The sequence below is a fragment of the Passer domesticus genome, chromosome 7 (assembly GCF_036417665.1).
Source record: "Passer domesticus isolate bPasDom1 chromosome 7, bPasDom1.hap1, whole genome shotgun sequence".
Taxonomy (NCBI): Eukaryota; Metazoa; Chordata; class Aves; order Passeriformes; family Passeridae; genus Passer; species Passer domesticus.
The window spans coordinates 53,225,541-53,241,026 of NC_087480.1; the positions used below are offsets into that span (position 1 = coordinate 53,225,541).

The window sequence follows — 15,486 nt, forward strand, 5'->3', positions numbered from 1 at the left end:
CCAGGCGCTTCCCCTGGGCTCCTCCCGAGCCGCGGTGCCCGCGGCTTTCAGCCTGGCCGGCTTTTCGCCCGCAAACCGCGGCACCCGCAGCGGGCAGCGCGTTCTCCGTGTGCCGGCCCGGTCTCTCCCGGGGCGATCCCCCCGCTGCCCCGCCGGGAGCGCTCCCGCGGCCGGCCCGCAGCGCCCGGGCCGTGCCCGGCCCGCCGTGCCTGGTGCATGCCGGGGCGGAGCGAGCTGAACCGCCCCCGCGCCGGCCGCCGTCCCCTTCGCCCGCAGCCTTGACCCCGGTGAGCCGCAGCCCGAGGGCGAGCGGGGTCCGCGGGCACGGGGGTGGCGGGGCGGGCGCGGGGAGCGGGGAGCGGGAGCGGAGCGGGGCTCGGGCCGGTGCCGCGGGAAGCGGGGCCGCAGGCAAGGAGCGCCGGCCCCTGCCCATGTGCTCGCCGGGCTCCACGCGGTCCCTGGCTCTGGGCCGGGGGGAAGGAGCTCGGTGCACGCAGCCCCTTCAAGCGGGCGGGTGAAAGGGAATATTTCAGCAGGTGTGTGGCCCCCAGCCCACTGCACGCCCGTGAGGACTGGCCAGAGAGGCTCCTGCATGCCATGGGGTCTGAGAGGCTCAGTGGGTGCTCTGGAGAGGGGATTCCGATGGGGGTTTGGGCAGATCTTTTTCCCCCTTGAGCATCACAGGTATTTGGATGGGTGGGGAGGAAGGTCACTTTCCCGAAGTGTCCCTCCTCTGTGCCCCTAGGGCAAGGTCATTGTTCCCAGACTGTTGCGGAGAGCATGGTGGCTCCACGCTGTCCTTGTTGGGATGGGGAAGGGCACATGAGCCTGTCATGACTCCACTGCTCCCCTCCACTGGTGGGACACACCTGACAGGCGCTGGGGCAGCACAGGAGCCTTTTAGCTGCAACCAGTGTGTTGCTCCATGTTTACCAGTCCATGTTCCTGGTACAGGACATTCCCACCATAACCCTTGTCCCCATAATCTTGATTACATGTGCAGCACACCTCCTCCACTGGGAATCCCCGCTGACCTCCCTGCAGCACTCCCAAAGGACACATTGCTCCAGAGGGGAGCTGCAGGGCTGCATCCAGGACTTGGGGCTTTCCTGCTCTGGAACCTCAAGCATGGGGCGGGGAAGCAGAGTGGAAGGCTGGCAGGAAGGTTTGGCATCATCCTTGGGCAGCTCTTTGTAGCTGGTCCCGAAGGTGGGTGCCCTTTCACAGTGCAAACTGGCTCCTGAGACCCACTTATTTAAAATCACACATTGGAAAGGTGTGAGTTTGCACACACATGCATCTGTGCTTGCAAACACAGATGGGCTCTGTGCAAGGTGGGGGGAATGGCTTTTCCCCAGGGCCAGCAGCCCCCCTGACCCCCTGCGTCCTCCCCGCAGCCTGCCCAGCCATGGCAGCCTCGCTGAGCCGCCCCTGCTTCATCTCCCTCCACCTGCCCTACAGGCAGGGCTGGGGCCAGCACCTGGCCAACACCTTTCGCTTCCAGCCAGTGGCCGTGCGGGAGACGCCGCGTGTCCGGCAGCTGGCCTTGCGACGGGAATCTGCCATCTTCCTCGTCAACGAGCGCCTGGCGCCTGCCAGCACCTCATCCCGCGACTTCCTCTACGACGTAGATCCCCAGCCCACCCTGGGCACGGCCTCCAACGTCTGCTTCGAGGTGGATGATGTGCCGGGGCTCTGCAAGCGGCTGCAGAGCCAGGGGTGCTCCTTGCTGGTGCCCCCCACGGAGCTGAGTGATGACGCCGGTTCTGTCACCTACGGCGTGGTGAGCTCTGTCGTGGGCAACATCAGCCACACCCTTTTGGACCGATCCTGTTACCGGGGACTCTTCCTGCCTGGCTTCCAGCCCATCCAAGGAGCCCCCTCAGCCACAGGGGATGGGATCAAGATCACTCACTTTGACCACATCACGTACGTCTGCCCCCGGGGCGGGGCCCGGGCGGCTCTGGACTGGTACCAGCGCTGCTTCGGCTTCCACCGCTTCCTGCTGAACCCCCGGGAGCGGCCGGCTGAGGGGTATGTGCTGGGGGGGCAGGGGGTGGGCATGCTGCTCCTCGCACTGCAGGGCGCCCAGGGCACCCCAGCCCACGGCTGCAAACTGGTCTTTGCAGAGTCCCTCTCCCAGAACGGCACCAACCAGGTTGACACGTTCCTGGAGCAGCACGGTGGGGCTGGCATCCAGCATGTTGGCCTCTGCACCACTGACATTGTCGGCACGACCAGGGCTCTGCAGCAGCGGGGGGCACGGTTCTTCACACCCCCCACCACGTATTACAGCCAGGGGGGCAAAGCAGAGGAGATCCGAGGAGCTGGGCAGGACCCCCACAAGCTGGCAGAGCTTGGCATCCTCCTGGACACCACAGTGCCTGGGGACAAGGGCCGGCCAGGCTCTGATGCCACAGAGAGCCCCTCTCGGGAATATTTGATGCAGATCTTCACCCATCCCATCTTCTCTGAGGAGACCTTCTTCCTGGAGCTCATTGACCGTCGGGGAGCGCCCGGCTTCGGGGAAGGCAATATCCGGGCGCTGTGGAAAGCCGTGCAGGTCTACATGGACCAGCAGCACTAGTGCAACGCTGCAGTCCTCCTCCCTCAGCTCCCCATCTTCTCCAGTCCAGCCCCGGGGCAAGGACCGTAGAGATCCCATCCCTGGCATGGCCCAGGTGAGCAGGGACCAAGGGATGGCTCCAGATCAATCCAGAGCCACCTCAGTGTGGGAGCAAGATGCTCAGGGCTGAGTCCAGCAGGGGTGCGAGCATGCCCCAGGATGGGTGGGCTCCCCGGCCCTGGGTTCCCAGTAATTTATCAACCACATGTAAGGAACTTTCTGCCTTAGTTTCAGCTTAATTTATTGAGACTTGAGCCTGGAGCATGGCCAAGAGTGTGCTGGCACAGAAACACCCCCAGACACAGAGAGATGAGGGGCTGCCTGAGGGGAGTGCATAATCCAGAGGCCATGGATTATGGCCACTTACTGGCATTACCACCCACAGCATGACCAGCCCTGCAGGGCGAGTCGTGGCCTCTTCCTCCTCTCAATTAAAGAATTAACTTACAGGCACTGCTTTGGGTATTTAATCCTCCTGTTTAAGATGTGCTGAGTGCCAGGTGAGGATGAAATGGCCATTTCCATCACTCAAAGTGGGCGTATCACTAAAATTGAGATCACTGCACCTCGCACCCCACCAGGACTGTCCCCTGTCCCTGCCAGCCCCCAGCACTGTGCATTTGCAAGGGTGCACCACGCTCAGCATGAAGAGTGCTGAACAGCCCAATAAAAAATTATAAAAGTAGGATGAAACCCTACAAAAAGCCCTGGGGGCAGTTGTTCAGCCCCAGGGAGGAGCAGCCCGTGGGCAGGAGCAGCAAAGCCTTGGGGACTGATATCTGCCCTTGCAGGGGTGTTCTGGTGCTTTATTTGGGGTCAGTTAATGCAGTTAATACTCAGCCAAGGGGCTCTGGGTGCATTAATGAAGAAATCCCTGCTCTCCCCAGCCCAGATCTAAGGGTCTTGTTGGCTGTCTTCACATTCTACCACAGGCTGCCCAACACCCCCAGCTTAGCACAGTGCAACATAGGCAGTCACTTAAAAAACCCCACAAACTTAAGATTTATTTTCAGGTCCAGTAAAAACAAGGGAGGGTACAGCAGCATCCCCAGTCACTGGCTGGGGCATGAGATGCAGGCAGGGGACAGGGCTGCAGGAGCCATGTGGCTCCCACTGCTGCAGAGAAACCCCTGCTGCCCTGAGTCCCCAGTGCCAAAGTATGGGGCTGAGTAGCCCCAGGAGGGCTCCAGCCAAGGAGGGAGGGCAAGTCTGGCTCCAGAATTACATCAGGACCAGTGGCCACATCCAGGCACAACCACAGGGGAGGCAGGGGAAAGGAAGAGTGAGAGACCATTGTAGTGCCATGTCCTGGGCTTGCTACAGCACAGGGACAGCACTGCCAGGCCCCGGGCAGGACTGAGCCCAGCGAGGGGCTCTGGTGTCTCACATGAGGAAGGTCAGTGCCTCACGGGCCCGTCGGGGCCCGGAGAAAGGCGTGGATGGAGAGCTGTGTCCCAGGGCAGGGGCTGCCTGCTCCCTGTGCCTTTGCCCCCCGCTTCCGCTTGGAGCCCTGCAGGAGACACAGCAGGGCTCAACCAGACCCCCCACAGATTCCAGGGATGCCCCTGGGAACTGGGGACATCCAGTCAGGCAAGTTCCCCTGCCACAGGCTAGGGATGCTCCTTGGCCTGATCCCAAGCTCCAGGGCACCTTCAGCACAGCACACCAGAGGCTGTCCCACAGCACTGGGCCCCAGGCACCCTGGAGCACTGCTCACCTTGACAGGGCTGCTCTCCTTCCTGCGCTGCTTCTCGTGAGCTTTCAGCACCTGAAGGAAGAACAAGAGAGCCCAGAGCTGAACAGCAGCTGGGACAGCCCAGAGAAGTTGAGGGGATGCCAGGGGTTTTCCCAAGATAACTGAGGGAAGGGAGGAAAGGTCCAAGGGCCCCCCATACCTTCTTCATGGCTGTGGACACAGCAGAGGCATGGAACTCATCCTCTGTCACCCAGCGGGACGGGGACAAGGCAGGGTCCAGGGTCACATCCCCATCTAGGTGCAGGGAGTAGACCACGTACGTCTGGTGGATGTGGGAGAAGATGTGGATGACCTGTGAGGGGATGGAAAGACACATGAGACAGGCAGCTGGCAGGCACTGAGGGATGCCAAGTGGACTGAGCCTGCCAGGGTCCTGAGCAGTGGCAGAGCTTGGGAGGGCTGACAGTGGGAAAGGGAGACTTTTCTTCTGTGTGCTACATCCCCATGGCTGAGCACAGGGGACTCACTGCATCCCTCCAGCTCCAGGCTCACCTCTCCAATAAACTGCAGGCCTGCTGCTGCCACGGGCTGCCCTATCCAGGCCTGGAGGTGATCAGCCAGCTCCTCCCTCTCCTTCTCCTCCTGCAGATCTTGAGCCAGCGGGAGACTTGGGAACTCCCAGAGTCCAGCCAGGAGACCTGGGAAGGAGGCATGACAGAAATGTGACACAGCAAGGGACACATCCAGGGACACTGAGCCTCATCACAGCCCCAAAGGGCTCCTTTCCCCACCCCAGCAACCAAAGCTGCTCTCCCTGTCCCTCATGAGGTGGGAAGGGGCTGTGTGGTGCCTTCACCCCCCCTGTTCCCAGCCCCATTACCCGAGCTGGGTCTCTGCACAATGAGGTATTCTGGGGCCCTGTGGCAGCCCCTCCGCTGCAGCACACACGTGGCCGTCCGCATCGCCCGCGGCGGCTTCTTCGCTGCTTTCCGGGGAAAGTTGGTCACCCCCAGGCTGCTGTCCCACGGCTCCGTGGCTGGGGGGCACAGGGGACAGTCCCCAACACCTGCAAACACCAGTGTGACAGTTGCTGCAGGGCTCAGACCCGGAGCCACAACAGGGATCTCTCCTCATGCTTACCACAGTCCTCAACATCAGGCACTGGGGGGGCTTTTCCAAGCAGCTTCTGAGAGGCGAAGGGCAGCTCCTTCTCCACCTGCAAGGGCAGACAGAAGTGAGGACAGGCTCATCTGCCAGCCCACTTTGTCCCCAGGCACGGCAAACCCTCGGGGCCACACTTACTCTGCGCCATGCTTGGCAGTGCTGCTTCACCGGGCACTCCCCGCACAGTGGGGATTTGGGCACACACACAGTTGCTCCCAGCTCCATCAAGGCTTGGTTAAAATCCCCTGGGCGACTCCTGTCCACCAGGACATTGGCCATGTCCCTGGAGAAATGGCAGTGAGAGGCACAGGGATTTCTAGGGAGAGCATGCCAGGACCTTTGCCTGCCTCGTGCCTGTCGGGGGGAAGCCCCTAGTTGGGCACAGGCAACACAGTCCTTTCACCACTACTCCCGGCAGCACCAACTTCCCAAGAGTTCCCATACTCCACACCTGCCTCCCTTCACGGGCTCAGCTCCCCACGGCTCCTGGGTGATCCTCCTTTAGCACAGCTCCAGAGACAGAGCACTCCCCTTACCAGAGCCAGTCGATGACAGCCGGGCTGCTGGAGTCGGCACCGACGCATCGCAGGCGGCACAGGACCCGGGTCACATTCCCATCCACAACTCCTGTAGCCTGGCACCAGGAGCTGCCATTACCATGCTGGGATGGGCTCCGGACAAAGAAGGGAGCTGGGATGCTCCCACGATGGAGAGGGACACATACAAAGCCAACCCACAGGTCAAGCTGGGTGGGGGCTGTGATGCATCCCAAAGTGGAGGGAGAGCCAAGCACAACCCTGGGGAGCCCTTGGCTTGTGAGACCCAGCAGCAGGAGCTGTCAGGAGTGGGGCTGGGCAGCCGAGGGGCAGACGTGCCCGCTGTCACCAGCTCTCACCTGCCCGTAGGAGATGGACGCGATGGCTCCCGCCGTGTACCGGCCCACGCCCGGCAGCAGCTTCTGCAGGGCCTCAGCCGTCCTGGGCATCCGGCCAGCCAGCTCAGACACCACCTGGCAGGGAAGGGGCCAAGCTCAGAGAGGCAGCTGGGGTGGGCGTGTGCAAGGAACCCATTCTGCCCGTGGGAAGATGGGATCCCAGCCTCTGCAGCCTCGTGCCAGCAGCACAGCCCCAGCCAGGCAGGGCAGACATGAGCCCAGCAGCCACACAGGGCTTCAGAAATGCCCCTTCCCCCCACTCCAGCACCTTCCTTGCTCCTTCCTGCAGACGCTTCCCTCTGGAGTAGTAGCCAAGGCCAGCCCAGAGCTGGTTCACCTCCTGCTCCCAGAGACACAGCACGGTGTTAATGGAGAGCCACAGGGCAGGGAGAGCACCCGGTGCCAGCGATGCTCACCTCCAGGGATGCCTGTGCCAGAGCCTGCAGCGTCGGCCACTTCTGCAGGACAGGGGGAAAGGGACAAGTCAGGGACAAGCAGAGTTCTGCCACTGGGCATCTGCCACAGGCAGTGAACAAGGTCTCCAAAAGGGGCAGCCTGTGGGCACAGGACTGTGCAAGGAGCAGTCACCTGCATCCAGCGCGTGTAGTAGTCGATCACCGTGGCCACCTGTGTCTGCTGGAGCATGATCTCGGACACCCACACTGCAGGGAGCAGGGCAGGGGTCACAGCAGAGGCACCAACGCCACCCACACCTCGTGCTGTGGCCACCTCAGCACTGGCTACAAACCCTGCACAGCACCCAGCTCATGGGACACCCCCACCTGCCCCACAGGAGCTCCGTGGGCTCTCCACCCCCCAGTGCCCTGCAAGGGGAATCAGCGGCTCTCGTGGCCACCTCAGCAACTTGTTGCAAGGATGGCACACAAAGCCACGCCTGACACAGCCAGTCCCTGCTCCTCACCTGCATATCCCCGTCTGTCGGCGTCTGGCTCCGTCGCTGCCTGGAAGGGGAAGAAGATGAAGCGTGAGAAACAAGGTGACACAGGAGCCCACTGCAGAGGGGACCTGCGTGTAAAATACAACAATGCATGGTGTGTTCTGATCACTGCAATGGAATCTGAAATTTAAAAAAAAAAATTTCGCCCAAGCCCTCAGAAGTTCTGAGTTTGGGTTAATCAAGTGACAGTCAAAGCACCTTCTTGCTGATGAAATCTCACATGGAGAGTCACTTAGACTTAGGAGGTTAAAAATCCCACAGAGAGCTATCCCATACGCGAGCCTGCCTGCATAGGAAGCAACTGGAGGCAGATGTAAATCCCCCAGAGGGGCTGTGCAGATCCCAGCACTCAGACGTTGCTGTAAAGCTGATGCCCACACTTGTCTCCCCTTACCAGAGCCCTCCAGGGAAGGTCCCGCTTGCATCGGTCGTACCAGGCGAGCAGATTCCGGCGCAGGGCCTGCACCTCAGCGGGGTCGCTGAAGAGGTGCCGGGCGGCCGCTGCCGCCGGGGCCCCTGCCGGGAGAGCGGCGCCAGCTCAGCGGGGCACGGCGAAGGGCTGCGGGCTCAACCGCAGCAGAGGCGGGAGCCCGACCGAGCCGCTGCCGGGCGGACGCGCACCGAGTACCGGGCTTTAGGAGGACCCAGAACCGGAGACTGCCCGGGCTGGCGCTCCGTGCCCCGGAGACAGCACCCCACGCTCCCCCAGCCCTCCCGCTGCCGGGCACCTCCGCGGGGCGACGCGCGCTTCCCGCTCGGCCCCTGGGGCGGGGCCGCGCTCCCGGCGCTCCGCCGCCGCGCTCCCGCCGCTCCCGCCCGGCCCCGCGCGGGGCCCATGGCGCCGCTCCCGCCGCCGCTTTCCCGGGAAACCGCGCCCCGCCCCACCCCCGCGCGACAGCCAATCAGAGCTGGCGGACACGCCCACCTCCGCACGCCAGCCAATCGAAGGGAAGCGCGCGGAGCGGGCTCGTACCCGCCCTTCCCCGGAACGCAGCGGCGAGGGGCGGGGCCTACCGGCGCGCTGGAGCCAATCAGCAAGCCGGGAGCAAAAGGGGCCCGCCCCTGCTCCCGCCGGTCCGAGCGGCCGCTCGGGAAGGACCCGAAGGAGCTGTTCCAGCTAAACGCCTGTTGAGTAAATTCCAAATTTCGGTTGAAAACGGATTTTGAGAACGGTAAAAAACCCCACCGGGGCCGGCAGGAGCCGGGCCGGCCGCGAGGGCGGGCGGCGCTGGGCGCGGAGCGGGCACGGCGTGCGGGGCCCGCGGCGGGCAGGCGGCGGGCAGGCGCGGCGGCGGAGGCCCCGTGCGGGCGCGGCCATGGCGGGCCCGGCGCGGGTGCCGGTGGTGGACGTGCAGAGCGACAACCTGGCGGAGCTGTGGCCGTCCATGGTGCTGGCGCTGCGCTCCGCCACCTTCGTGGCCGTGGACACGGTGAGGCGCGGGGGGGCGGTGGCGGGGAGGGGCGCGGCCGGCGCCGGGAGCCGCTGACGGTGTCTGTCGCCCCGCAGGAGCTGAGCGGCCTGGGCGCCCGGAAGTCGCTGCTGAGCCCGTGAGTGCCGGTGGGGCGGGGGGCGGTTCTCGGTACCGGCTGCGCCGTGCCCCGTCCCGGGGCGCGGGCAGCCCGCTGACGGCCCGTTGTGCCGCGGCCAGGTGCATCGAGGAGCGCTACAAGGCCGTCTGCAGCGCCGCCAGGACGCGCTCCGTGCTGTCCCTCGGCGTGGCCTGCTTCAAGCAGCTCCCGGAGAAGGTGCGTGCGCGATCCGCGGGGCGGCCGTTTTGTCCGGGTCGGCCCCGGGAGGCGGGAGGCGCTGGGAGATGGGATCCCCCGGGGAATTGTCACGGCAGCTCCCTGTGACAGGAGTGCCCGGGCTCTTTGCACGCTCTCTGCAGTCCGAGAACACGTACCTGTGCCAGATCTACAACCTGACGCTGCTCTGCACCGAGGATTACGTGGTTGAGCCGCAGTCAGTGCAGTTCCTGGTGCAGCACGGCTTCGACTTCAACAAGCAGTACTCGCAGGGCATCCCCTACCACAAGGGCAACGACAAGGTACAGCCCAGTCCCTCTCAGACACCTCTGCCTGCTCTGCTCAGCGCTCTGGGAGCGTGCTGCCTTCCCCGCTCCTGCCTGCAGCATTATCCCTTTCACCTCCTGCTGCTCTAAACCCGCTCGCTGCAGTTGCTTTCCCAGACGTTTGTGCCTCTGTTCAGAGGGCTCTGCAGGGTGACAGCCAGCCGGGGGCCGAGGCTCACTGCCTGCTCCCTCCTGCTGCAGGGCAACGAGAGCCAGAGCCTGAGCGTCCGCACGCTGTTCCTGGAGCTCATCCGGGCCAGGAAGCCGCTGATCCTGCACAACGGCCTCATCGACCTGGTGTTCCTGTACCAGTGTTTCTACGCTCACCTCCCCGACAGCCTGGGCACCTTCACCGCCGACCTGTCCGAGATGTTCCCGGCGGGAATCTACGACACCAAGTACGCCTCGGAGTTCGAGACGCGCTTCGTGGCCTCCTACCTGGAGTACGCCTACAAGAAGTGGTGAGCAGCACGCTGCTACTCACGGGAGGACAGGCAAAGGGAGGGTCAGTGGGTGTTTTTCCAGGCAAGGGGGCTGTGTCCTTGCACTGTCCCACTGACTGAAGGTGCTTTTCAGGTGACTCTGCCCTGTGCTTTTGCTGTTGGTAGAATGTTTGTTTTTAACAGGCCATACCTGTTTGGTGGGCAGCAGCTGAAAGAGAACTTCAGAACTGCTGCCAGTAGAGGACTGACCACAGTGGCCTGATCTGAGATCTAATTGGGTCACTGCCTGGCTCTGGTCCAGCAGTGCCACAGGGCAGGAAATCACACAGAGAACAAACCAGGGCTGTCCTGCAAGTCTGCTAATTATGACTGTGTTTTGTGAGGGACACTGCAGTTAAAGGGTGGGTGCTCCCTGCACTCCTTGACACTGAGCAGCTCTGTCACATGCCCTGCACACGTGATGCCCATGGCTCACTCTGACTCCCATCACTTCCTTCCAGGCAAGGGTTGTGGTCCTGTTCAGGACACAAGTCTGTGCTTTGCAGTCTGGCCCCACACAATCTAAACAAGCCCCTGGCAGTGATAAAGCTCCTGGGATCTCCATAAAGCTCAAGTCATGCTCTGTTTTGAGGAGAAATGGTATTTTTTGTGACTATTTTATCTCAGGAAATGCCACTTTGACAGGTCTGAAAACATTCAAGATGGCTGTTCTCAAAACATGAGAGTGCTTTGTTTTGACAAGATAAAAATAACTTTCTAAGCTGACGTCTTAAATGTTTTAACCCAAGTTCTCATTAGGTAGAGCCTTCCAAAGGTTTTGGCCTTTTAACCAGCTCTTGGGACAAAACAGAGATCAGATTTTTTTCCATGAAATGAAAACCCTTCCTTTTTGCCTGCATTGCCCAGGTTCAGCCTGCCCGGATGGTGACTGCTGGATGGTCTGCACAGGACCTCATTTTGGGGTGTCATTTCCTTGTCCATTACCATTGTGAAGACAAACATATCTTAATGCCCTTTATAGTTAAAAGAACAAACTGTGCACCCCTTCTCCTGTAACTTCACCAGAGATGCTGCTTTCCCTTCCTCTATGTCAGCATAAGAAAAAAAACCCTTTGAATCAGCATGGAAACAACTACTTACTAAAGCTGCTCTCCTGGGATTGAATTCCTTTCCAGCATCTGGGGCTGGAGCTCAAGAGCAGGAAAGTCATGGAGAGCTGGTGGAGAGCAGTGTGTGCTCCGTGCCCTGGTCCCACCCCACAATAACTGTGCTCCTCTTGTTCCAGCAAGCGGGAGAACTGCAAGCTGAGGGACTCGAGCGGGCAGCACCTCACGGTGGAGTTCTGCAATTACCCTGCCAACGTGTCCCGCTACATCGACTACCGCTGCTGCTCTCTGGAAGAGGACAGCCACAGTGCTGCAGGGGGGAACAAGGTGCCTGTCTGTGAGAAATTTTCGGTAAGGAATGCAAATCCCCACTCCCTTCCTGGCTCCGTGGAAAGGGCCACACGTGGCCCGAGCCAGAAGTTGCAGGAAAGCACCTGGCAACTCCCCCTCACCTGCTTTACAGTACAAGGAACATTTTCAGGCTTCAGGTGGCTTCATGGCAGACAGGGCAGTAATGTGCTCTCCTTCGAGGTCGGGAATCCTACAGGCTTCATTAGGAGGATTCCAGCAGAGTCTGTGGCCCTAAACAGTGGGACAGGATGAGTTACAGTATCCCCAGTATGAGTTACAGTATCCTCCCCAGCTGTCTTGGGGAGGCTGCAAGTTCTGTTAGTTTGGCCTGTCCTACAAAAGAGAAGTACCACCTCCACCCTTCCCTTTATTTTCATTAGGTATAAAAAATTATTACCTGTCTGCAGCTTCTGGCACTGTAGCACAGGGTGGTCCACAGGAGCTCCACAAGGTCCTAGTGCAGCTACAGCAGCAAAGAGCCCATCTGGTCAGATCATAGCTGGCTTCAGGTGCTTCATGGAGAAAAGGAGCGCTTCCACCTGTTGTACATTCTGTCACACAACATAAGTTAGGGAAGTCTCTGGAAGTTTCTCCAACCACGACCTCAGTGTTGCTCAGAGCCTTGTTTCGTGAATTTTTTAATTGTGTAAGGACAGAGATTAAAAAACAACTCCAGGTCCCTGTTCCAGTGCTTGACCACTACATGAAAAATGTTTTCCTGCATTTCTAGTCGTAATTTCCCCTGACTGTTACTGGGTTCCCTCCCCCCTGTGCTCTGACAAGAGTTTAGCTCCATCTTGCCCATAACCTCTGCTGCAGGAACTTGCAAACACCAACTAGATACCGCCTCCCCTTAGCCTTGTTTTTTCCAGGTAGAACAAACCCACCTTCCTTGGTCTCTGCTATGCTCTGTGCTGCACCCAGTACAGTGTGTCAGCACCTTTCCCGTGTGCTGGGGGGCTCTAACTGGACTCTGTTCCTGCTCCAGCCTCACAAGCCCTCAGTGGAATGGAATCATTAGCTCCACTCCACATTATGGTGATTGCTGCTCTAAGCAGTAAGATGGAGGCTGCAGACCCCTCTCTCTTTCTCCCTAGGCCTATGGGTGGTGTCCAAAAGGGGTGAAGTGTCCAGAGTCTCATAACATCGACCTCATCATTGACGAGGACGACAAGCTTTGGGAGAAGAGGAAGAAACGGAAGCACAGATGGAAGCACCGGAAGAACATGAAAGTGCTCGTAGCAGCATTCCAACAGGAGAGCACAGGGGACAGCGTGGAGCAGGCTCAGAACGGGGAGGAGGGACCGCCGCGGAAGCAGAGCTGCTATGAGCCTGCAGCTGCTGCAGAGCTGGCAGAGATTGCACCCAACGGGGAGAGCAGGCCACTGGAGATCTCCATGGACATGGAAACGGAGGTCGGCTCAGACACCAGCACACAATGGGAAGAGAGTCTGGGGAGCACTGAAAGAACTGACCAGGGAGCAGCTGCCCAGAGCCCTTCTGCCAAGGGAAATGCCTCTGACAGTGACCAAGTGGAGAAGTCAAAGGCTGGGTTGGGCTCAGACAGTCACCCAGCCCCCCGTGAGACTGAAGCAGGAAAGGAAAAGGAAAGCCATGGCCCTCCTTCACAGGGGGGCACACACCGAGCCGGCTTTGATGCCTTCATGACTGGCTATATCATGGCTTATGTCTGGATGCTCAAGCAAGGGAAAAATACAGACACCAGTGCAGGGCCCTGGTTGCCAGACTGCCATAATAAACTGTACCTCAGTGGGAAATCGGTGCCACTGCAAATAGTGAAGAGCTTGTTTTCTAAATCTTCCAAAGCTCACAGCGAGAAGATAAAGTTGGCCTGGGACAGTGCATAAAGCTACAGCACTCCTCACTAAACTGTGCTTTTTTTTGTCTCCTCCAAGTTTTGGAGTTCTTTCGTCCATCAAGAACTTGCCAAAAAGGGAGCAGGTTTCATATTCTTATTTGTGTTTTACCATCTGACCGATTAAATTGCTCTCAGTTGGAGTTGCCAGTGTTCCTTAGTGGCATGCTGGAATGTGAAGCCAGGGATGAGGCTGAAGGAGGGGAAATGCACCTTTGGTTAGAGCATGCACAGATGAGACCTTTGCCCCTACAGCAGAGAAGGGAAGGAGAAAACTCCTCGCACAGGGGAATGTGCTGATTCTAGAGCCAGCTAACTGCATGCAGAACCAAGCCATAGCAGGTCTTCAGACTTGTTCCAAGGGGAGAGGCAGTGGGGCTGAAAGCCAGATATGTGATCCTGAGAAACTGCACAGCTTCCTGTGCTGCTGAAGCTAATTAGGGTTAGAACAGAGCAGCCACCATGGCAAGCACCCTGCAGGCTGCTATCAAAAGCCATCTTATCGGGTAGCTCACGAGCTACAGCCTACCCTTCAGAGCACTGTAACACAGAGCAGAAAAAAATATCCTTGAGTCTCATGGATTCAGTAGTGGAACTCTTCAATGAGATGCAGGGGAGAAATAACATTACTGAGGATGAGTTTTCCTTGGGTATAACTCAGCACTGAGTAATAGCAAATACAATCTCAATCCAGATATTAATGGCATTTCTATTTTAAGTAAGCATTCAAGCCAGCTTTTTTAACTTAAAGCAGTTGTCCTCTTAATCACAAGACTCAGGCCTTGATTTCATTTTTATTTTGAAAGCAAGTTGGGAAAGTTTACAAAACCTGACCAAGAAAAAAATTATGAAAATATTTAAGTGGATTCATCTTTGGTTACTTCTTATTGCAGTTCCAATAAAACATACACCATTTCTATAGTTCAAAAAAGTCAGAAGGTCAATCAACATAAAAACAAGACGTGCTTTCTTTACATATTCATAAATATCCACAATATTAGAAAAGTTGTTTTGCAAAGATTTTTCTTCTGGCAGTGTTAACTTACTATTATACACAGGCTACAAACTTCTTCCTAAGCCTTTAATTACAAGTTCAGCTATTTACAGACTGCAAAATATTAAGACGTAAAACTCCTTCATAAATACGAAAATAGATCATCTCGCAAAGATCTTTATACTTAATCAAATATCTGGCTGCCCCTCCTCCCAAAAAAAAAAAGGTTATTTGTTTTGCATAGAAATGTAGTGACATGCAATATAAACAATAGCATTAAGTGCAAACAGGAATTATTCAAGTGTCTTTAGTTGTACTGGCAAAAAATACCAACGTTCTGTTACACATAATACATCAATGCCTCTCCAACGAGTACAAGTCTGCTACAGCCCCTTGGCTGTGCTGCTTTTGAGGGGCAGCAATTCACATGCATTCTCTTGGCTGCATTTTATCAACCTGCAACCACAACAGAAATAGCTTATAACAGACATTTAGTTGAACTCAACATAGATTTAAAGTGAATTAAAAAACATCTTTGATCTCTTCAGGGAGACGTGTAGCAATGTGTAGAAAGTACTTTAAAAGAGCAAGAACTGCTCCTGTAAAGTCAAAATCACGGTAAAATCCAATCACGATAAAACTTTGTCACATCACTCTAAAAGAAGGAGCTTGCTGACCACATGTTCAAATTCATGTTTATCAGTAGCTGTCAGAAAATGGCCCTCTGTAGAAAAGCAGCCTCAGTAGGCACAAAACCTAGGAATTACTAGGTGCAGCCTAGATTCAGCTTTATACAGCCAAAGGGATGAGATGTTGTGACTTCCAGCTGGATCCTTGGAAACACTGGGTTGCAGCAACCACTCTGCAATTTTTAAAATGACCTTTTACTCTGGTTTCACACGTGTGCCTCTTCCCATGCAGACCAATCCAGGAAAGGCCTGAGCTGCCACTCCTTGGCATTTCTGTTTCTGACATCACCTCAGTACCAAGAGCCAGAAATGTTGATAGTTGTGCCCAATGCATGTCAATTGGTTGTGCTTAGAGCGGACATTTAAGGAAATAAAATTTTAGCTCTACTGCTTTGTAAGAGCAGGGGAGGGAAACGTGGTAAAGACAGCAGTGTAAGGGAACAGTGAGGTCACTGCAGTGGCTGCCCCGGGGTACCCCACTGACTGCTCAAGCTCACAGTCAGTGTCAGGGAGGGCAAGAGGCTTCATGATGGGGTGTCAGCACTGACAGCCAGGGCTCGCCCTCGGGGGCCCCAGG

General features: G+C 57.8%; 3 protein-coding genes across 6 annotated transcripts; 2 read left to right on the forward strand and 1 right to left on the reverse strand.

Annotated features, from left to right (window-relative positions):
- The first annotated feature begins 167 nt into the window (after positions 1-167).
- HPDL (4-hydroxyphenylpyruvate dioxygenase like) lies at positions 168-2,693 on the forward strand. The gene is made up of 2 exons (XM_064428712.1): positions 168-287; positions 1,398-2,693. The coding sequence occupies exon 2, from the start codon at positions 1,409-1,411 to the stop codon at positions 2,585-2,587; it is 1,179 nt and encodes a 392-aa protein (XP_064284782.1). The 5' UTR covers positions 168-287; positions 1,398-1,408; the 3' UTR covers positions 2,588-2,693.
- Positions 2,694-3,604: 911 nt separating this feature from the next.
- On the reverse strand, positions 3,605-8,475 carry MUTYH (mutY DNA glycosylase). Of its 4 annotated transcripts, XM_064428710.1 has the most exons (15): positions 8,107-8,467; positions 7,773-7,894; positions 7,343-7,382; positions 7,009-7,082; positions 6,837-6,878; positions 6,689-6,760; positions 6,382-6,495; positions 6,023-6,120; positions 5,625-5,769; positions 5,463-5,538; positions 5,203-5,388; positions 4,875-5,020; positions 4,522-4,674; positions 4,344-4,394; positions 3,605-4,136 (listed from the first exon to the last, which is right to left on the reverse strand). In XM_064428710.1, exons 1-15 carry the CDS (start codon positions 8,213-8,215, stop codon positions 4,032-4,034), a joined length of 1,533 nt encoding a protein of 510 aa, XP_064284780.1. In that variant the 5' UTR covers positions 8,216-8,467; the 3' UTR covers positions 3,605-4,031. The 4 variants fall into 4 exon arrangements, with proteins under 4 accessions (XP_064284780.1, XP_064284779.1, XP_064284778.1 ...); XM_064428709.1 differs by having other exon boundaries at positions 3,605-4,394; positions 5,466-5,538; positions 8,107-8,475; XM_064428708.1 differs by having other exon boundaries at positions 3,605-4,394; positions 8,107-8,471.
- A 184-nt stretch (positions 8,476-8,659) lies between these two features.
- TOE1 (target of EGR1, exonuclease) lies at positions 8,660-14,147 on the forward strand. Its single transcript, XM_064428721.1, has 7 exons — positions 8,660-8,808; positions 8,886-8,926; positions 9,028-9,124; positions 9,268-9,426; positions 9,652-9,911; positions 11,179-11,350; positions 12,448-14,147. The coding sequence occupies exons 1-7, from the start codon at positions 8,695-8,697 to the stop codon at positions 13,216-13,218; spliced, it is 1,614 nt and encodes a 537-aa protein (XP_064284791.1). The 5' UTR covers positions 8,660-8,694; the 3' UTR covers positions 13,219-14,147.
- Positions 14,148-15,486: the final 1,339 nt, after the last annotated feature.

What these genes read in the sequence shown, in the direction of transcription:
- TOE1 (XM_064428721.1), top strand. Translation starts at nt 8,695, where the DNA reads ATGGCGGGCCCGGCGCGGGTGCCGGTGGTGGACGTGCAGAGCGACAAC. An exon ending in TCAAGCAGCTCCCGGAGAAG is followed by an intron (nt 9,125 to 9,267) that starts GTGCGTGCGCGA and finishes CGCTCTCTGCAG; the next exon opens with TCCGAGAACACGTACCTGTG. An exon ending in GAGTACGCCTACAAGAAGTG is followed by an intron (nt 9,912 to 11,178) that starts GTGAGCAGCACG and finishes CTCTTGTTCCAG; the next exon opens with CAAGCGGGAGAACTGCAAGC.
- MUTYH (XM_064428708.1), bottom strand. Translation starts at nt 8,215, where the DNA reads ATGGGCCCCGCGCGGGGCCGGGCGGGAGCGGCGGGAGCGCGGCGGCGG. An exon ending in ACTGCCAAGCATGGCGCAGA is followed by an intron (nt 5,539 to 5,624) that starts GTAAGTGTGGCC and finishes CTGCCCTTGCAG; the next exon opens with GTGGAGAAGGAGCTGCCCTT. An exon ending in GCCTGCAGTTTATTGGAGAG is followed by an intron (nt 4,675 to 4,874) that starts GTGAGCCTGGAG and finishes ATCCCCTCACAG; the next exon opens with GTCATCCACATCTTCTCCCA.
- HPDL (XM_064428712.1), top strand. Translation starts at nt 1,409, where the DNA reads ATGGCAGCCTCGCTGAGCCGCCCCTGCTTCATCTCCCTCCACCTGCCC.